The sequence below is a fragment of the Serinus canaria genome, chromosome 2 (genome assembly GCF_022539315.1).
Source record: "Serinus canaria isolate serCan28SL12 chromosome 2, serCan2020, whole genome shotgun sequence".
NCBI lineage: Eukaryota > Metazoa > Chordata > Aves > Passeriformes > Fringillidae > Serinus > Serinus canaria.
Window position 1 is genome coordinate 149,388,389 of NC_066315.1, and position 21,953 is coordinate 149,410,341.

General features: G+C 47.4%; 1 protein-coding gene across 1 annotated transcript in view; it reads left to right on the forward strand.

Moving 5' to 3' along the window:
* Window positions 1–12,367, forward strand: part of LOC127059263 (adhesion G protein-coupled receptor B1-like) — a 123,995-nt gene extending 111,628 nt beyond the window's left edge. The window contains exons 3-4 of the mRNA XM_050971047.1: window positions 10,707–10,865; window positions 12,351–12,367. Coding sequence (XP_050827004.1) covers window positions 10,707–10,865; window positions 12,351–12,367 — 176 coding nt within the window. The remainder of the gene's footprint in view (window positions 1–10,706; window positions 10,866–12,350) is intronic.
* Window positions 12,368–21,953: the final 9,586 nt, after the last annotated feature.

Here is a 21,953-nt window from a genome sequence, read left to right on the forward strand (position 1 = left end):
TTAAGCAGCACCTCAGACCAAGGGAATTTCACATCAGATTTGTCTCTAGGAACAAAGGGGTTTAAGCCTTTAAGACTTTGATCTCTCAGGGCTGAAGATTACCAGTATGAGGGGCTGGATCAGCAGACTCAGGGTTAAGAAATTCTCGTGGAGATGCTTTCTTTGGGGAAAAGGTTTTCTTTTAGTGGTGATTATAGGAGAAATCAGAGGGAGACCTCACCTGTAGCAAGGCAATGTCTGTCCTACATCAAGACATTATAAAGTACAAGGGCTTAACTCCTATTTAGTTTTCAGGCTAAAAACACAGGCTGAGACCACAACTCTGCTGCCTGCAGGACCACACAAATTCCATTGGCATTTCCTTGTGCCACCCTGGAACTTTGAAGGGACAGACACGTTTGAATAATCTCCTCTCTCCACTGATAGAAAAGGCGATGACTTTGGGAACGGTCAATTACAAATCAGGCTGGAGAATTGCTTTATTCATTCTAATCCAGGGTCTCTGAGGGATCTGTGAGCAAATTGCTGTGCCTGCAGTCTGTTTTATAGTGCCACAGCTTCAGATTCCCAGCAATGATGCTAAGGACTCTCATACCACACCTTAATGTCAAAAGATCAATATTAACCTTGTCAGTATAATGCTGGTAAAGGTTGATTGATTTCTTGTCCTTGGTTCCAAGGCATGTTGGATATCACGTGGTGATTATCCCAGATGCAGAACTGCAGCTGCTGCCTCCTAAAGGTGTCATTAAAGAGCCTGAAAGGAACTTCTCATTTGGGTGCCTCCAATGGCTTGAACATATCCCTGCCTTCTCCTGGGACTGAAGGAATTGTGGAATTTAGGATGATATTCTCCACTCGGAGAGTGGTGAGCCCCTGGCATAGAATGCCCCGAGAATTTGTGGCCGTCCCATCTCTGGAAGTATTCAAATCCATGTTGGATGAGGCTCTGAGCAACATGGGATAGTGGGAAGTGTCCCTGGCCATAGCAGAGGGGTTGGAACTCAATGATATTTAAGCTTCCTTCAAACCAAAACATTCTACTATTCTGTGATTCGACTTCCTCCAAATTCTCCCTCATCTCACCCATGTGTTACATGACCCAGCCATTCTGCCTGCCCCCTCTTAATGAGGGGACTTGGAAGGAGGCAGAGGCACAGAGAGAAGCCTGAAACCTGCTCCTTTCTGCAGTGGAAAACATAAACAAGGTGTCAAGTGCAGAGCTGGGAATGACAGAGGCAGCCTGGATTAGCATCTTCCTCTGCAGTGTGAGTGTATCTTACAGCTCAGAGAAGGAAAGGACCCTGGCAGGAGAAATGCCAGCTGACAACCTGCTTGTTCCCCAGCCTGCCTCAGAGGTGACCTCACAAAAAACACTTCCATGTGGTTTTTAGCCACCTCTGTTCCCCTCCAGGCAAAATCCACATCTCTGTATGAAGAGGGATTGGCTGTGCTTATCAAAACCTATGGAGTTTTTGCATTAAGTATTTGGTTTAATAGTGCAAAGGTGCTGCCTTTCTGGCTCTGTTTTGGGAGTTGTTCATGGAGCCAGCAGTGCTGGGTGACACAAATTGTGTGGTGTCCTCCTCAGAACTGCTCTGAGAGGGGACACTTGGCTCCTGGGTTGTCCCCCCCCCAGGGTGATTTTCTCCCTGTCCTCCTGGAAGATGTTCAGCTGAAGACAATTTGACTCTCAGTGTTGTAAAGATACCACAGGCAAGTCTTTTAGCTTTACAAAACCTCCTCAGCTCATCCTGCAGAAACAATACTGGCACAGCCCTGCCTTGCAGTGCTCTTGCAAGAAGAAATATGTGACAGCTTGAGGAGGAGTGAGAAACTGCAGTGTTGGGGACCACAGGAATTCTTCAGCTGGAAATGCTGTTCAGGAAACAAGATGGAATTGCACAGGCTTGCAGAGCCCTGGGTGTTGCATTTTATTACATTTATGGGTTTATGCAGTGTTCTGCAAGTGTTTTATAGGTGAAAACCTTGGCCCTTCCAGCCAGGAAAGATGGAACAGAGAATCATTGAATTGTTTAAGTTGGAAAAGCCAACACAGTCTAAGATCAGTGAGCCCAGCCATTAACCCAGCACTGCCAAGCCCACAAAAAAAACCACATCCCCAGCAGATCATGTAAAGACATGAAAGGAAATTTCACAAATGTCCTCTTTTGACTGCTTTTTATGAAAATAGATAGTGATCCTGGTGTCAGGGAAGGTTCCACTCAGCTTGTGTTGCACAGTTAGATTTTAATGGGATCATATCTTCCTGACCATGGGGAGACGCATGTGGCTGAGCTGATCTGTCCCCTCTGTGCTTTGGGGTCTGCAGCAACGTGAAGAAGCAAACAGTGCATGAACCCAGCTCTGGCGTGATTTATACAAATTCAGAGAGGTTCAGGGTGGAGAAGCATTTCATTCCTCCCTGGTGGTGCAGGCTGGATTTCTCCTCACAAGTCTGTTCTCTGATATTTTGCCTGCTCTGCTTTGAAATGAGTTAAGTGATTAGGCCTCTATGGCTTTCTTATGGGAAGATTCTTCCATGGTTTTATTTGATCTCCTGTTCCAGACTAAACATTCCCTTTCTCATTTCCCTGCCCACCTCCCCCACCATTTCCACATAAATAATCTCTCTTTATCCCTAGTGTTTCATTTGCAGGGATTCATGTAATAAGCACAGCTTTATGCTGGGTTTCCTTGAAAGCTGCACACTGGCCTCATTTCCATCCTCCTTAAGTGATTTGTAGAGCAGAGGGAGATTGAAGCTGGTCCTAAATGATTGTCCAGATTTGACCTCGTTACCTTCATTTTCAGGGACTGGGGAATGCTGTGGGAGTCAGTGGCAGCTTTGGCCACTCAGCAGCTTTGAAAAATCACATCATTTATTTGGGTGCCCAGAAGTGAGTGACCTGAGCAGATTTTGGTAATTTTGGTGGTGGGTAATACTGACCTGACGTGGAGCTGGCTGTGCCCTGACCACCTCTCCATGAAGGAGAGTCACAGGGTTAAAGTCAAGGTAGGAAAAGGCCAAGCAACTGGGAAAGTAACCGGAACATTCTTGTTGGCCAGATGAGGGTTTTTTTGGCCCAATATCCTCCATTAGCAGTGGCTAGCAAGGGAAAATAGCAGAACAAGACAAACATACAACATCCAGACAGCCTGAGAGGAGGTTGTGGCCAAGTGGGGCTCGACATCTTCTCCCAGGCAACCAGCAACAGGAGAAGAGAGAATGTGCCAGCAGAGATTCTTGCTGGAGATCAGGAAGAATTTCCTCACTGAAAGGCTTGTCAGACATTGGAATGGGCTGCCAAGGGAGGTGATGGAATTACCATCCCTGGAAGTGTTCAAGAAATGATTGGATGTGGCACTCAGTGCTGTGATTTGGTCAAGAAGGTCAGAGGTTGGACTTGATGATCCTGAAGGTCCTTTCCAACTTTTTACAGCTCAGCAGCATGAAGCCCAGGGAACTTCTGGAAAAGAGCTGCTGGCTCTGTATCTATTACCATTTATGGGTTTGTCTTTCATGCATCTCCCCAGTTAGGTTTTATATTCATGGAAACTTTGGTGCCTTTTCCTGCTGTGAAAGCATTGCACCGTTTGACACTGCTCTGTGTCTGTAAATTATGTCCTTGACTGGTTTTGCACCTGCCTCCTGCCCATTTCATTTGACACCCCTCAATTCCAGTTCTGGAAAACTCAAGGAGCAGTCAGTCCCTGGTTACCTTGCCCTGAAGCTCATCAACTTTTAATGCATGTTTATAATTTTTCTCCCCTCACCGACCTCCTTTCCATGAAGAAAAGTCAAATGACCATGGAATGGTTTGGTTTGCAAGAGGTCTTGAAGATCACCTCATTCCAAGCCTCCTTTCTTGTTCAGAGACATCTTCCACCATCCCAGGTTGCTCCAAGCCCTGTCCAACCTGTACTTGAAAACTTCCAGGGATGGGGCAGCCACAACTTCCCTGGAAAATCTGTGCCAGGGCCTCATTATCCTCACCATCCTCACAGTAAAGATTCCTTCCTGTTATCTAATCTAAATCTACCCTCTTTCAGCTTAAAGCCATTCCCCATTGTCCTATAACTGCATGTCCTTGCAATGAATGATTTTGCTTTTTAGAGATCTTGGGGCATTGGTTTTTATATTAATGTCCACAATCTGCAAAACAGCAAAGTGTTCCAAGGGATTTATATTGGAAAGGGCAAAGAAGAAACCACTGGAGCAACTCCCTCGTGCTGCTGTGGCTTTCATCACATGGGGCACAAGGAGGGGACATCCCCCTGGAAGATTTCTCTCCTTTTTTTCCCTCAGAAAGAACAGACTGAATGTATGACTTTCCAGAGAGCAATCACAGGTTGGTGTAATAGAAGGATGTCTTCTCAATAACCCCTTCTGGACTTGCTCTTTTCCAGCACAGTAGTAAGGAGAGTGATAAAGGAGCAGCTCCCTGATTTGTCCCATTGTGTAACAAATTCAGGATTCAAATGTTATAAGACAATCTCACTCTTGATCTCCCTTCAGTATCCTTCCTCACTATTTACATAAGAAATTACATTTCCCCCCTCATTTGCTAATTGAGATGATTCAGAAACTGTAATATAAATTCCACTTCAAATATTCCCAGTGGTAGCACACAGAGATCTGGTGGGGTTTTTGCAGTCTGGACATGTTTTTCAGACACAAAATGCCCTGACCTACCAAGTTGGAGACAGCTGCCAACAAGATGCATCTTCAGCTGGGGTCAGTGAGAGGCTAAATCCAAAAAAGCAAAATCGGAGTTGGATGTGGAGTATCAGCAAAGCCCCTTTTGCTGTATTTTATTGATTGTCTCATGTAGGTTTTTAGTTTTTGCTGTTGTCACTGCCATCTAATTGAAGGGATTGCTGTTAAATTAAAAGGCATGATCGAGTGACTGGCATCTGAGACACATTGCAGCTGTCAGCTGCGAAGATAAACTCCAGATCAGGATGCACATCTTCCTGAAGATCAAGGGTGTTTGGATGAGGTGTCTAAGTGGAGTCCTCTCAGTTAATTTGCAGTAGGAAAGACCCATTCTTTTGGAATCTGTGCTTAAGATTCAGAATGAGAAATGCCAAATATGATCTTGCTGGCTGATGTAAACCACCTTGGAATTTTCTCCATTTAACTGGAGAATTAAAATGCATTGGGTCAGCCTTGCATGAAAAGTAATTTGTTTTAGTCCATGGACATGATAAGAATTGACTGAGGAGGATCAAAAAACTCTTTAGAAACTGGATTAAAGGCCTCCCTGAATGACAGGCACTCAGACCAGCCGTGAGCCTCAGATGCAACAGCCACCTTCGGTAAAACACATTCTAGGAGCTTGGGCTGCTCTCCAAAAATAAAAAATACAAGTTAAACCTGGCTGTATGATCAAGATGACAACTGCTGATTGTGGTGGGAACCTCTGGAGCTGGAGGCATGAGCCACAGCTCCTCCAGTTTAGGGGCATAAAGGGCAAAGTGAGAGAACTCCTTGGTTCTATGAGGCCATAGCTGAGAAAAACTTCATAAAGTGGGAACGGGTTGGGTGTGCGACCTTGGGAGGATTCTGTGCCTTTGAAAAGCAAAATCCTTTATAGAGCAGTTGCAGCAGCCTCATTATTTGTGGATTAAGGACAGATGGCAACTCAACCCGCATCGATCAGCAGGAGCAGCAGTTTGCTGAGAGCTCGTGGAACAGGACTCCAGGGGTAGCAGGGGCTGCCTGCAAAGGGTCCCATTAACTTCAGAGCGAGCCTGCACTACATTTCATGTGGATTCCAAGCTTCCCATGCTTGAAATGGAAGAAGGGGCAGAGCAAGGGATTGTGTGGTGGGCACGTGGGGATGAAGGTTTTATAGAGGTTGGGGTGTCTGTGTCAGCTCAGCCAGCAGAGACTGAGTGATGGACTGAGGGATGGGGCAGCTGTGCAGCCTCTGCAGGGACCATATCACACTTGTGTCCCTTCTGCAGCTCCTGCATTGGGCTGAAAGCATCTGTGTGACACCACGGCCATTGTAGATCATTCTTTTCATAGAACCATGGAATCATTAAGGTTGGAAAAGATCACCAAGCCCAACCACCATGTTCACCACCACCGTGTCCTCAAGTGCCCCATCCACACCTTGTTTGAACACTCAGAGGGATTCTGACCCCACCTCTTCCCTATGCAGCTTGTTCGAGTGCTTAACAACCCTTTCTGTGAAAAAATTTTTCCAAATAAATAATCTCAAACTCCCCCCTGGCACATCTTGAGGCTGTTTCATCCTGTCACTTGTTACTTGGCTGACACCCACCTCACTACAAGCTCCTGCCAGGGAGTTGTAGGGAGAGATGAGGTCTCCCTTCAGCCTTTTTCTCCAGGCTGACCTCCCCCCCAGCTCCCTCATCCACTCCTTTCCAGAAGCCAGATGCAGCAGTGGGCACAAGAACCCTGTGTTTTCCTCATGGCACAGCATTTCCCCCCCTTGAAATGTGGGATAGGAATAACTTCATATAATAGACCCTTAACCACTTGTTTACAGCTCCACTAAAAAAGACAAATCACTTGAAGCAGTGAAGGACTAGACCCAGGAAAAGAAGGAGAATTTCAAAAGGTTTATCTGACAGCCAATAAACAAGATAAATAACATGCAGCATTTAATTTGTCAGGACCATGGTACAACCTGATGATAAAAAAGGACCACTCCATAAAGTGGGGAATACCTTTGTCTTGGCTGTAAATGCCTGGGTTGATTTACTAAGTGCCCTGGTAGTTCTCTAGCTCCTCTTTAGCACTCACAAATGGGATGGAAACTGAGGAGTAAGGAGAGGAAGGAAGTTATCAGAGCTCAGTCTCATAAACTGATCTCATTCCAGTTAAGGATTGAGATCATGACAGTTTTTATCTTATTTTGCCTGGTTCTCCCATTGCTGAGGATAAGCAGAGTAAGAGTTACCCCTTCTGCTCTGCTCTGCTCTGCTCTGCTCAGGTGAGACCCCACGTGCAGAGCTGACTCCAGCCCTGGGACCCAGCTCAGGAAGGGCATGGAGATGTTGGAGAAGTCCAGAGGAGGCACCAGGGGGTTCAGAGGGATGGAGCAGCTCTGCTGTGATGGAAGGCTGAGAGAACTGGGATTGTTCAACCTGGATAAAAGAATCTTTAGGGTTACCTAATTGTGGCTTTCCAGTACCTGAAGGAAGCCTACAAGAAACATGGAGAGAGAATATTTACAAAGGCCTGGAGTGACAGGAAAAAAAGGGAATGGCTTCAAAATGAAAGAAAGGAGGTTTGGCTTGGATATCAGGAAGAAATTCTTCCTTATGAGGGTGGTGAAGTCCTGGCAAAGGTTTTTCAAAGAAGCTGCAGCTGCCCCATCCCTGAAAGTGCCCAAGGCCAGGTTGGATGGGGCTTGCAGCAATCTGGGCTGGTGTAAGGTGTTCCCACCCATGGCAGGGGATGGAATGAGATGACCTCTGAGGTGTCTTCCAGCCCAAACCATTCCATGATTCCGTGATACTGTGATTTAAGAACTCAAACACTGGCACCTTCATTATTCCTCCCCCTTTCCTGCAGTGAGACCAGACAGCATTAATTTCTCTTTGTATTTTAGGGGATCAGTGCCATAATGGGTCATGTCCCAAAATGCAGAACTGTTTGAATAATCCATCATCAAACTGGGAACACAATGACAGCCAGTGAGTCTGGGCCCAAATTTTGCTTACAAACACAATATAAAATAACTTCTAAAGACACTGGAGCAATTATGCATTTTGTCTCAACAAAAGCCATCCCAAATAAATCACAATCCAAGCCAAGGCTTGTGTGAAGCTGCTTTCTCCCTTTCCCAGCCTCACTCCTAAACTGCAAGGGAATAAGATGAAAGAAAGACATCCTGAAAAGGGCAAGCCAGGAGCTGATTAACTCCTAAGGGTGTCTGGTTACAGATATCCTATTGATCAGCTTGAGGCTGGCATCAGGATACTCCCATTACACCAGCGGTTTCCCTTACAAAGGAAACACAATCTGTCTTCCATAAGGAAATGGAAGACAAGTCTGTGTTCCTGTGCTCTTTAGAAAAGTGACCAGCACAGAAAGTGACTTTTGAAGGAAAGATAGTCTTCTTCAAGGTCAAGTATTTGTTTTGTGCCAGTAACAGTTCCATCCTCCATGCTGCCTCCAAGATCTCTGGGCATTTTGCTGGCAAGTTGACTGCCCTCCAATTCCTTCCTGCTCCATTTTTCCATGTTATTCTCATGATTAAGTATCTGAGCAGCTTCTATGGCCATGAGCAGAGGGAATGTTGCTGAGCCTGTGTTTATTTTCACTTTGCCTTGGAGGGAAAAGTTGAACCACAACCAGGCTGGAGGAAGCAGAGTCTGAACTGGTGGGTTTTTGCTGTGTAAATGGATGAGTATTTGCCCATCCCTGTGCAAGAGGGTGCTAATAATGTCCCTAAATTATGATCTGGCACCTAGTTAGGCTCATTTTTCCAGAAGGGTTGGTGTCCTGTGTAGGGACCAGCAGAGCCCAGAGCTCAGAGTACAGCCACAGTCTCATAAATAGCAATTCAGGGAGGCTGAGTCAGCTGAAGTGCATCATCTGCATCTCTGAATTCTCTGTCTGTTGGTAAGGGGGAAAAAAGAAAAAGAGGGGGGGTGGGTTATTTAATTTATATTTTAAAAACAAGAATTTTCCCAGTGTCTCCTGTCTTCAAAAAACCCTGCATCTTTAGCTCGTTTTCCTCATCTGTGCCTGAGCACAGCACAGAGCTGAATTCCCTGGACCTGAAACATCTCCAAGGGTAGCTGTGGGTAATGAGAGAATTCACAGCAGGAAGAGCAGCCATGTGAAAGTGGCCACCTCTGGGCTGAAGGGCCACCTCTGCTCCTCCACATGAGGTGGGCAAACGATGGTGCAGAACAGTGGAGCCAGGGCTTATTTCAGCAGATTTTAGATTGCTTCATGTGGCTGATGGGGAGTGAACTGACCACTGAGGGATGTGACAGCTTATCCATCACCTGGAAGACTGGAGAACCCCCTGCTGACTTTTACAACCCAAAACTCAGCCTTGCTGTGCTCTCTGCAGGGGTTTGGACTGTGGGAGGCCAGCCAGATTCAGATGGTCCTCACAGTCCATATTGCCATCAGCATTTACGGACGTTCCACCCGGGCCAGTTGCTCTTGGCAGGAAGCTGGAAAGACACAGGGTGGAGAAGGCTGCAGAGGCTCAGAATTTCCCTTAAGTAGCAGGATCACCCCTGCAGCCAGGTGGTTTGGTGGATCCATCAGTTTTCAGAGCTGTAGATTGTTGTGAGGAAAGCAGAGTGTTGCTGACACCAGCACTGAGCATGGCCTGGGAGAGGAGCCAAAAATGCACCTTCATCTTATGGTACTCACAGGTTGCTCCCTGTGGGTTCTACAAAGGGTGTTGGAGGAGAATGTCATTCCCATGTTATTCCCCCACCAAAGCTGTCCCAGAGAGCAGTGCCTCTCTGTGGCTGGTGGAGTCTGCAGTGTGAAGAAAGGAAATGTCTTTTTTTGGGGAATATGGGTGGTAGAACCTTATCCCCTCTCACCTTCCTTGTCTTCACATTGTGTATTTGTGTGCTGGCAGAAGGAGGGGGCACAACCTTACTGATGGTGGATTTGTACCTTGAAGTGGTTTTTGCTCATGTCTTCTGAGGTTGGAAACCAACAGGACACAAAAATGGACAGAGGGTCTTGTCAGAGGGGAGCTCTTTGCCACACTAAGCACAGGACTAGTTGGAATCACAATATCCTGAGGTGGAAGGGACCCCCAAAGATCACTGAAGTCCAGCTCCTGGCTCTGCACAGGACAGCCCCAAGAACCCCAATATGTGCCTGAAGGCATTGTCCAAACACTTCTTAAACTCTAGAAATAGGAATAACTAAAGAGAATTCAACATAAAGTCAGGCAATGCTTCTCCCTTCCCCTGCTTGGCTTTCTGGGTGTCGTGGTTCCAGGCAAATTTTGGAGAGAACCCCCCAGAGGGGATCCTCTAGGAAAGCAGGTTCAATTGGCTCCTCCCCACAGCTGGTCCGGGAGAAAAATACCTCCTTGGATAAAAGTGGAGAAAACCTGTTTATTAACAGTAAAACCTAAACAATATTAAACATTAAAACCCCTTGCTGCTCCAAAAGAGACGAAAAACTCAGAAAATCCCCCCTCCGGCCCTGGAAATGTCGCGGCCCAGGCCCAGCCTGGTGGGCCACAGGTGGAGCTGCCGCTGCTCTGCTGGGTGTTCAGTCCAGAGCAGGCTTAAATAAGTCCAAAGAAAAGGGAAAAAAACCCCACAGTGCAGGGAACTTCTTTGTCTCAGCTAGCTAAAACTAACTAAAACAAAGGAGAGCTCTGTCCTGTTGTCTGTCCATCCACAGACAACACAGTCCAGGAGCAGGAATGCGGAGGAGTGAGCGCAGTGTCTGAAAACAACCTGCACGCTTCTTCTCTCCCCCTTTCACTCTTGGAACAAGCCTTAAACAATCTAAACTTATTATTCAGCATAAACAGACCAAGATGACTGGGGATAAAAGCATCATATAGTCAACCCAGGACATTGGGCTACCCTGCAGCGTCCAGTCCCACCACTTTTAGAGACACCCCAGTTTTGAGTCTTGGCAGCTGGTACACGGCAGGGTCTGCTCTGCCTCTGGGCTCTGGGCTCTGACGGAGGCTGACGGGGCTTTTCTGGATCTTGCCCAGGTGGTTGGAACTCCTGGTCGGCTTGGGGCGACTGCACCAAGGACTGCGGGGGCGGCCTGCAGACCCGCATGCGCTCCTGCAAGCCCCTTCCCAACGAGGGCCTGGCCTGCGAGGGAGTGCTGGAGGAAGGACGGCTGTGCAATAGGAAGGCTTGCAATAGTAAGTGGAGGCATGTTCCCTTGCACGCGCGGCTCCCGGGAGGAGGAGGAGGATGGCCTCATCCCCATCGAGGATGGAGGGTGCTGCAGAAGCTCGGGGAAGCTGCCCCAGGGCTGTGTTGGAGCAGGGAGCCCAGGGGAATGTGTGGATTCGGCTGTGCATGGCCCTGCCTGTCCCTGCCTGTCTCGCATGCACACGCACACGTGCTGGCACAGTCTTCCTGCACCTTCCAGGCTTTCAGCCCAAAGAATTTATAGGAATCTGTAAGCAGGCTTACGTCAGGTTTTCTTATCCTGGTGCCACGTCCTTACAGGCATTTTTTTTTTTTTACAGTTCTCCCAAATAATTAAAGCTGAGAGAGATGTGAATCTTGCTTCTTCTTGGTTTAGTTCAAGAGCAGTGACCCTGCCCCTTTCTTTTACAAATGAAAGCCCCTGGTGATAAGATTCAGAGAAAGATCTGGCTGCTAGACAGGAATTGAGTGATGCAAAGGCTTCGGTGTGTGCTCCACTCTCCCCTTGTAATGCATCCTCTTTCCAGATCCTTTTCTCCAGGGAACAGGACACAGAGTGCCCACACCATCAGATACTGATGGGTTGAGGTGCTGAACCTCCAGCACTTTCATCCCCAGTTCTTCTATTGCTTTAAGCTGTGTTGAGAGGGGGATGAAGAGACAAAGCCAAATGCATACACAGCTCAGCCCAATAAATGCAAGCAAATGGCTGGTTATAATTATTCCCTTTTTATTTTATTATTCCCTTTTTATTTCAAATTCAGAATAGAGAATGTTTGAATAACTCCTCTGACTAGCCAAATAACTAAGGAAAGTTCAACTGTCTTCAAAGGATGGGAAGTATCTCCTGATAAGGGGGAAGTTCAAATAAAGGGACACAAATGTATTCCTCTAATAAGGGCTAAAATGATTTCATGCATTTTTTAACATTTCCATAAATTTAAAATATGTTGCAATTAGGCTTAGATTTTTTTTTTTTTTAATGAAACCTGGTATGTTGAATTCCATCTCCTTGACTCACATTTGCTGAATTCCCTCTGAGGTTTGCCCATACTAGGGATATTTAATCTGTGTCCCCCATGCTTGGTGGTGACTTTGTAGTCATGACTCAGCTGTGGCTTGTGGCAGGGAGAGTAGAAATGCAAGGACCTGGAAGCTGGTCCTGAAACAAAGTCAAAAGTCCAGCTGTGGGATTGGGGTGTGCCTGAGTGGAGTTGGAGGAAGGGCCACACCAGCCTTGGCGTGTGAAGGAAGAGATGGCACTGGGAGTGGGAGAGGGGCATCTGCAGGGCTGGTCACTCTTTGACCATGGGAACACATGGGACAAAAGGCAAAAACCCTCCCTGATGTGTCCCCCCTATGCTGGATAAACTAGGAGGGACCCAGTTCCCCAGATTCTCTTTGCAGGACATCCTTCCTCATCCCTAACCATCTTCCAGGCTGTCCATGGGACCTGTTTTGTTCTTCTGCAGGCTTCTTGAAGTGGTGAGAGGGGGAAGATTCTGTTTTCCAGGGCCAACCTCATCAGCACTGAGCAGGGGCATGTAACATCTTCCCTTGATCTTCCCCAGAAGCAAAACTTTGGTTCTTTTCATGTTAGATCTCCTGAAGTTGTGGTGGCAGGGGGTGGGATGGGGTGGAGAACCATGGAGACTGGGTTGGATTTCCATGGCATGGAGTGCAGCAGTGAAGAATTAATCAGTTTTTACTCATTATTTACTTCACTTTTTCTGGAACACAACAATTCAGCAAAGCCAATCCTAAGTGAAAAAAAAAAAGCCCTGAAGGGGCTGTGATTCAATAAATTTCACTTGTCTTCATGTCCTTTTTCCATTGCATTCCCAGTCAATTTTTCCTCCAAACTGCAATGGGCTTAGTTCAGCTCAGATTATTTGGGAAGAAGGAATTTTAAGCTCAGTGGAAAGTCCTAGTGTGGAAGGAGAGTACCACAGAGTCAGGCAGCACAAACTGATTTATTCCATAGAAATAAATTAATTCTGATTAATTGTCCCAAGACCCTCTTTGCACACAAACTGCCGAGCTCCATTTTGATGTTTTCGTGCTGGAAAGGGTTTGAGGGGATATGTGAGCAATAAATCTTTCCAGAAGAGTTCTCCATGCACATCTTGAGGTCTGTGTCCTACTTCAAGATAAACCTGCATCTCTTCATACCAAAACTGTTCACTTGGCTCTGAAGTTGCCTCTCAGTGAATCTGTCCCCTGTTGCCTTTGCCTAAGGAGATGCACTTTTGACCCAAGAAGGGTTTTTAATTTTCTTGCACGTATCTTTTCCTTCTCTTTACTTTGATCTGCACCAAAACATAAGAGGATTTAAAAGCAGAATAAAAATCCTGTTTTAAATGTGTCACTGTTATTTTCATATTGACTTTTGCTCATAGATTTGTTAGGGATGAGTAGAATGTTTCTTCTTCCCCTGGAACTGTTATTATTCCAAGTGTTCATTATAAGCTGCAGCTAAATAGATTCTAATAATTTCTTTTTTTAATTAAAAGAAAAAATGAAGGAAAAAAAAAACTGGCCATGAGAAGAACTTTATCTTCAATTGTTCAGCATTTAAGCAGCTTGTAATAATACCTGACCAGCTCTCCAGGTATTGTGGAATAGCTGAGGTCTTAATTTTCTAGTAGGGAAAAAAAAAGCAGGAAGACATATTTTCCTTGAACAAAGGGCCATCTGTAATCCTGATAAAACAGCAGAACAAAACAGGGATGAGTGCCCTGATATTTTCCTCTTTGCTGTGGAGGTAAATTGAAACTTGTCCACTGAAAAACTGCTGGCCAAGCAAGTTGTGTTAGAATAACACAGATATCCCCTCCACCTTCAAAACAAGGATAAACCCATCTTTTTTCATCTCCTTTCCCTCTTCTGCCAAAGTGGCTCAAAAGCTGATGAGTGATTAGCAGGAGTGTTTTAGCTGTTTAATTGGATCTCCAGCCTCTGGGGCAGCTTCTCAGTGTGATGACACTCAGCTCCCTGGAGCTGCTGAGAGAAATTTTTATGGAAGATCTTTGAGGGTTTAGTTGGTTGTTTTATTTTTCCAGGCCATGGCAAACATTCCAGAGCTGTCTTGTCACACAGCTCCTCCCCCAGGGGGACCTTTCCCAGGTCCTGCCATTTTCCTCTTCCAGAGCTGCCCCCAGGTGGGCCTTCAGCAGGTCTCAGCATGCAGGAGTGGGAATGATAGGAGAAACCTCTCATTTTTAGCAAGAGCTGTGACTTGTGCCAGCCTGGTCACCAAAATGTGGGTGCAGACACCTGGGCCCCAGAGCTGAGTCTGAGCACGTTGCCTGGAGGCCACAGAGGTTAAAATCAGTGCACAAGCGTGGCTGAATGACTCTACAGGTACCATTTTTATGTGGTATTTGTGTTTTCCCACTCATTTGGGCCACCATTTCTGCTGTTTCATGTGATAATCTCTTGCTTGATGATCTTCTGGCTAAATTTCCCCACGGATACACACCCGAGCCAAACCGAAAGTGAGCCAGGTAAGTTTTCCATGGGCAAAACCAAAAGCTGTGAAATGCTGAGGAAAAGCTGTATTGAAGACTCATCCCAAACTGGGAAGGAAGCTTTGTCTGGTAACAGCAGCTTGGCTTAGGCAGAGCCTTTATTTGTGGCAGCTCAAGGAAAACACAAAGTTTATTGTGGCTGAAGGAAATTTGTTGTAATTCTGATTTTGCCTTGGTAAAGGACTTGGTGATATCCTCCTCTTCAGCACAGACAGAGATTTCCTCCCTCTGTTGGATTTGGGCAGGAGCTGCTGTTTTATAGAGAGGGAAAAAATGCCAACCCAAGTGTGGTGGGTGCTTGCAGAGAAACTTCCCAGGTCCACCCACTGTGGATGAAAGGGATGTGCTCCAGTGGCTCTTTTTGGCTGCAGGGTTCTGGGTTTGCTCACAACCTGGCAGGCAGAGGGTCCTCTCAAGGATGGGCAACATCCAAACCAGAGGGGGAATGTCACAGCCCTGACCCCCAGCACTGGAATTCAGCAGTACTGGAAAGATGTAAGAACAACCAGAGATGTGGGCAGCCTGCATTTATTCCTGGGGAAGGAGAACCAGCAGAGGAGCCAGCTGAAATCCTGCCATCCCATCTGGCAGAGGCTGCACAGAACCATCCCTGACATTTCTGGATATGCAGATTGGGAAGCCACAGCTCCCCATGGCTGTGAAAAGGGGTGACCACATCCTGATGTCAGGTGCAGGAGGGTGACCCTGGCATGGTCCTGTCATTCCAAGCTGGATTTTCAGCTTCCAACAGGTTCAGGATGCAGCCCTTCAGCTGTTAGTGGTGTGAAGGAATGCGTGTTCCACATGACATTCCCAAAGCTCAGCCTCAGTCTCAGTGTCTGCCACCCCTGATTCTCATTAATTTAATTTTTTTTTTGCTGCAACCACGGAGCTGAAATATCCTGGGCATGTATGGGAGCATCTTCATTCCCTGCAGGCCAGGCTAGAACTCACTGCAAGCTGGAGGAGCTTTTGTTGGTACCTGCTGCTGCTGCTGCAGAGACTTTGCCCTGCCCCCTTTTTTACCGGTTGGTTCAGGCATTCACGTCTGAGAGTCACAGATCTCCTTCAGTGATGTTTTCACAAATTTCACATATTCAAATTGAAATGCTTTGGGTGTAGTTGCAATACATCCAGTGGCCTCCAAAAGTGCCTCTTCTCCATCCACGTTTTGGGGTTTAGGGGTCGTCAGTAATTTTGTACTTTTCAGTTTTACTCTTTAGCAGCTGATAGGTGCCCCAAAACCTCCATAGCCACCACATTTCCTTTCAGTTTTACTGCACAGAGATTCATTTTAATTTTTTTCGGTATTTTTTTAACAATCTCTTTGCACTTTTTGCTCTGGTTCATCCCTTCATTCCCACCATCCCAACTTGCCTGAATAATTTTCATGATCCTGCTATTTGCTTTGCCTCTCCTGTTTGGGGGATGAGTACCGAGTGTGTAGCTGCGGTGACACATGTTTGGATGTTAAAACCTTGGTCCACAGCACTTCAAAGTCTCTGCCTTTATTTTATTTTTCCCTGGGTTGTGTTGCGAGGTGCTGTCTGACACATGGCATGTTCTCATTAGAAGTGTTGGTCACCTGCTTCCTATTCCTACTCCTGCCAGCACTGATCATCCTCCACATCCACACTTGAGCTGTGTTTTTTTCAAAATCTCATGCGCTTGCCTCTGCTTGCAGTTGAAACATCCCTTTTTGGTTCCAAGAGCATTATCCCTCTATTCCTCCTGTTGGCATTTGAAAGGTGATTGGATTTTTTGTGCCATTTTCACTGCATTTATCCATCTGGGATGTAAATTTGGTCTAGGTCTTCTGTTAATCCTGGAATCACTCCTCTCCACTGACCCTGATGTGGGAAAAAGGCTGCTGAAATCGAAGCAGGTCCCCACTTCCTTTAGTTTTTGACCTCCAGCCCATAAAGTTCAGGTGCCTACAGCAAAGCAGGACTTGCACCAACTTCCCTGTGATCTGAAGGGACCTGGTGTCTCCCTGCTGTGTTTGGAACCCGGACTGGTTTGTGCATCTCTCCAGGGAAACTGTCCAGGTTAAATCTCAGCTGTGCTCTGTGTTAAACAGAGACAAACTGGCTTTCTGCTTTTCCAAAGGGCAGGAAGGCTTTCTGCAGCTGTGGAGTGTCCCTGGCAGGGGGGAAGCTTGGGGGAAGCTGGAGGGGTGGCTCATTTAGCCTCTAGGCCTGATTAGCTTTAATTAGCATGAGAACTAACAGTGCAGACTTGACATACCTGTCAAGGAGCAAAGGAAATCATTCAGTCCTTCAAGACTGGGATAAGTCATTAGGAGATGTCAGTTTCACGGGGCCAAATAATTGGGGAGATGAGGTTCAGGGTGTTAGACTTGCAATTAAAACTTTTGTTTTGCTCTTTTATCTTTCCTTCCCTCTGTGCTGCCTCCTATGTCTCTGTCCATCTGTGAACACTGACTGCTTCTGGGATATTCAATCCCAGGTTTTCCCTGTCACCTTCCTTGCTCTGGGCAGGTGACAAAGCCATCCAAGCTCCACATCTACTCCTTGATGCCCAGCCCCACTTTCTCCTCCCAGCCAAAAAAAGTCTGTGGGAAGTCCATGGGATGTGATGCAGATGGAGATTTTGTGTGTTCTTGTGGTTTGTGAGATTTCATGGAGAGGACTTAAAATGGAGCAGATGAAAGTGTGTGGGTACAGCCAGGAATGGGTGGTGGGGATGTGAGAAGTCCCAAATATGGGAATAAGTTGTCTCCTAACAAACTCAAAAAAATTAGTATTGGAAAACTACTTAGAGTTTGTCTTTTTTGAACTGAATCTCCCACAGGAAAGTCCCATGATTTTTAGCTATTAAAAGCAAAGGGTTTGAGATCTCTCTATTCCAGAAAAGAGCCAGACAAAAAAGAGGTGTTTGCAGATACCAGGATGTTTGTGGTCCTGATTTCAGGCTGTGGGTATCTTTCCCTAGAGGATGGAAGGTGGGTGACTGCCCCATCCCATCCCCTCCAGCCAGCAGCCAGCTGGTGCTGGGAACATTTGGAGGAGTCCATGTGACAATTCCTAGACTCCTCAAGTTCTGCTTTCAGGCAACTGTGATGGTAAATAATACAATTTCACAAACTCTCCCATGATCCAAACTGCTGAATATAAAGCCTGGCTCCTGGCAGGGACTCTCTGAATCATTCCTCTGCCTCCTCTGCTTTCCCTTTTTGGATGGCAATAAAGACTCCTGCCACCACACTGAAGCTTCATTAACCTTTATTAATTTTCTCAGGGTTCCGGGACCAAATTTGTCACCATTTCAACCCTTGGCAGTTCATACTTCTTGAAAAGATGTCTGACTGTTTTGCCTCCTTGGGGGAAAAGATCTTCTGTCTGGTACTTGCTGTTTGGAAACAAATTGGCTGCCAGATCACAGATTACTCGGGCTCAGCTCTGCTCTCTGCTATACTGTGTGACTCCTGTGGAGTCAGCTGAGCTCTCCTAATTTACAGCAGGCACTCCTAGTAGATGGAATTTGGTTGTTATTGCTGGGTTGTTTCTCTCTTTGCTAGGAAGGGAATGTGTCAGGGTTACAGCACGTCCAGTAGTACAGACAACAGAAATTTTAGTTTTTCCCTCCAGCCAACTCATGGCTGATCCACACGGGATGAAAATGAAAAGCTGGCAGAGTGTGGGCTTGGAAGGAACAGTTAGATGCCTTTGATTTACTGTGAATGCATTGTTTACCTTCTGAACTCCACACCGTGGGCTCCACTGGGAGATTTTCAGTAGGACACAAGGGTCAGGAGCTTGTCTCTCACTGAGGAGGAAATGTTCCCAGTTATAGCTCAGTTGGTACTCTGCTGAGACCAGACTTTCATCTCTCCTTGTTGCTGGTGGCAGGGTAAAGTCTGTGAAGGAGACTTCCTTTTGAGATATCCCTTTCCTTTCCACCTGCCCTCACCTGCCTGCTCCACTCAGCGTTTTCTGGCTCCTCTACAGGGTATTTCTAGGCAGGTGCTGGTTGCAAGGAAGAATTTCCCACCAAAACCACCCTGCCAGTTGCCGCCATAAATCTCAAAACACCACTAGGGATGGTGGGATTCAGTGCCAGCACGTCTGAAGAGGATGAATCCTCCACAAGTGCAGCAAGGAGTGCAGACACCCAAAAACCACTGAAATTGATTAAAGACCAGACATAGGGGATCATACTCTGCATGGTCCCAAATCTTAGTCAAAATAAAGGGGTTGAACCACCAAGCAGCCCAAGTCTTTCAGGCTGGTTGGTGCTGAAACCTCAGGGAAAACTGGTGGCCAGGGGTGCTGGGGTTGGAAAGCAGGTGGTCATGTCAGGGGAACGTCGCAGGTCGCTGTTGTTAACGCGTATAACCTTTGTAGTGAAAGATCTTGCAGAGTGAACCAAGGTGTATTTACATGACCCATTACCTTGCCATAGCCAATGGACGCTATAATTCCAGAAGCCAATCGCTGAGGTCCACAGATAACAGAAAGCGAGAGGACCCTGACGAACTGCAGCACTACGGGTACCCTGCACCTCAAATAGGTAAGCTCTGACCTCCCACAGCGGCCTCTGGAGCTGGGACACTGCTCTGGTCACTGCACTGCCCAGCGGGGCTGGGCTCTCTGCACTGTTTCAATGACCCCCTCCCCAACCATCTCCTTCCCCCCAGGTCAGTGTGGGGGACGCTCCCCCCATGTTGTCACGCGCTGAACAATGGTCATCGCCCCCTGTGTTCCCATTCCATCACCCCACGGGGTTTTGTGTCGTCACCATCGGCCAGAGAAGGCAAAAAGGGACAGACACAAAGCCCTGACAAGACCATCCATCCCCACAGAATGTTTTCCCATCACCCTGCCTACTTCTGAGTCACTGCTTTGTCTGAATTATCCAACCACACGTGGTTCATGAAGCCAAAGCTGACCTTGGTGCAATGCAGTCCTTTTGCTAATGTCCATGTCATGCCTTCCCATTGGCTGTGAGAGAGGGTGAGCAGGGCTTGGTGGGGACAGAGCAGGATTGGTTTCCTCTGTCCCTGGGTCTTTAGTGCTGAGCAAGGAGTTGTCTCCAGTAGGTTCTGCAGCAGGACCTTCCACCCTTCTGCCACAGAAGGGGAATAATGTGGAGTAATATCAGACAGCATGATCTGGGAAGATGGGGATGAATTCGACCTAGATCTCTGCCAGATCTGATCTGCCCCATCCCTGGAAGTGTTCAAGGCCAGGTTGGATGGGGGTTTGGGCAAGCTGATCTAGTGGAAGTTGTCCCTGCCCATGGCAGGGGTGTTGGAAGTAGATGATTTTTAAGGTTCCTTCCAACCCAAATCATCCTGTGAATCTGTGATTCAGTCTGGAAAGATTTTGTGCTCTCCCTTCATGCCTTGGTGTTGTGGCAGGATCTCAACACATCAGAGGTCTCAGGCAAAGCGCAGTGTGCTGAACCTGGCCAGAGGTTAAAATCACTGCCCAGTGACCATGCCAGCATTTTGTGCTCTAGAAAGGTTTCAAAGAGGTGATTTGATTCGAAGTGAGAGAGGGTCATATTCTGGTGTGGGTTACCTGTTCTCCACCCAGCCCAGGAGGACTTTGCCACTGTGCAGCATCAGGAGTCTGTGTGGTGTGGAGTACCTGGGGGTGACTTGTTGGGGTTGTGGTTTTCAGCACAAAGCAGGGGACAGCCTCAATTTCCTGTCTACCCTGCACAGACTCTGCTCCCTCCATTGAGAGCAGCTCTATTACCTGGAGTCTGGTAAAACCTCCAGGAGAGGAAGGACCTTTGCACTGCTACAACGTGGAAAAGCTGAGCTTAATCTCCCTGTCCAAATGCAGAGGAAAGGAAGGCACTTCAAGGCAGGCTCCTGTTGTTCCTACTCTGCCTGGTCCCAGGTGCTTCCCCAGAGCTCCTGTTCCAGCCTGTAACTCAGCCATCAGGTTTTTAGTTTGGCGTTTCTTCCGGCCGTGTAGCTGGGTGCTGGAGCTGGGCTCAGTGACGTCTCTGTCACCTCCCTGCCATTTTGGCCACCGCTGTAGCATGGCTGGCTTGGGCTGTGGCATCCCTGAGGGCAGCATGGGCTGGGAGATGTGCATTGTCCTGCTGCAAGCTTCCCACATCCCTGTCGCTGTCCCAGGCTGGAAGGAAATCAGGATGGAGGAGATGTTGACGCAGAGGGTACAGTCCAGAAAGGGATTTGAGGGAATTTTTAGCTGAGGATGCAGAAGCAAAGCCCACAACTTCCCTTTGGGCACAGATTGTGGGGAATAAGACATTTCACAACTGCTCAAGACCTGGAAAAAGATGAAATACAGAAATCAGCTGATGCCATCCATAAGGACTGTGGATGAGGGGACAGCTTTGGCCAGCTGAAGAGCAGCATTTTCTCCTGCCAGCCCTTCACATCCTTGGTGTCCAGCTCCTGTTGGCCTCCAGGCTGTGCTCTCAGCCAGGGTGCTGCTGACTGCGCACGTGCCTGCCCCAGCGACAGCACAGGAGCCAGATCCAGCCCAGCAGGTCCCTGGCAGGGGCTCTCCTGGCTCAGAAGGACTCTGCCAGCAGCAGGATGTGAGCAGAGAGGCACATGGGGAGGTGTCAGATGGATCCCCAGACTAAAAGGGTTCCTGGCAGAGGATGGCAGGGATGTCCTGCTCCATTAGTGCTGAGGGAAGAAGAGTCATGGAGCAGCTGCAGGCACTGATGGGGACACTGCAGCCAGGAGCTGGAATGATCCTGGATTGCAGTGCCAAATCCCTTGGGTTAACACCCAGTGTGTCTCATTCTGCAGCACCTGCTGGACCCTCTGCATCTGCTGCACCTGGATCTGTGGGAGCAGCAAGGGCCATCTTCCCACTTCAAGTGGGGTAGAGAGCCCTGAAAAATCCTTTGGGACATTCCTGTTAATCCCCAAATTACTCTGGGGCGTCACAGGACTAATCAGAAGTTAGCCCTGCTGAGATTGCTTCCTGCAGGCACTGGTGGTGATGCTGGGCAGGGCTTGGCCCTTTCTCCTCTGGGGATGAAGACAAGTTTGGCTGGAGCCACTCTGCTATAAATACAGGCTGAAAAACTTTATGGTGCTCAGCCTGGAGATGCAGAGGCTCTGGGGAGAACTTAAAACCTCTTCCAGTGCCTAAAGATTCTCCAAGAGAACTGGAAAGGGACTTGGGACAAGGGCATGGAGTGACAGGACAAGGGGCAATGGATTTAAGCTGAAGGAGGGTAGATTTAAATTCAATATTAGAACAAATATCTTCATTATGAGGGTGGTGAGACCATGGCAGAGGTTGTCCAGAGAAGCTGTGGATGCCCAATCCCTGGAAGTGTTCAAGGCTAGGTTGGATGGGGTTTGGAGAAACCTGGGATAGTGGGTGGTGTCCTTGCCCATGGCAGGGGGTTGAAACAAGTTATCTTTAAGGTTCCTTTCAGCTCAAACCATTGCACGATTCTATAATCTCTGGCAGGTTGAATTACAAAACAGTACTGAGCTGGACTAGGCAGCTTTCAAACCCTATGAGCAGGGTAGACATCTTGCCATTATATCAAAAACCAGAGTCAGATCCACTT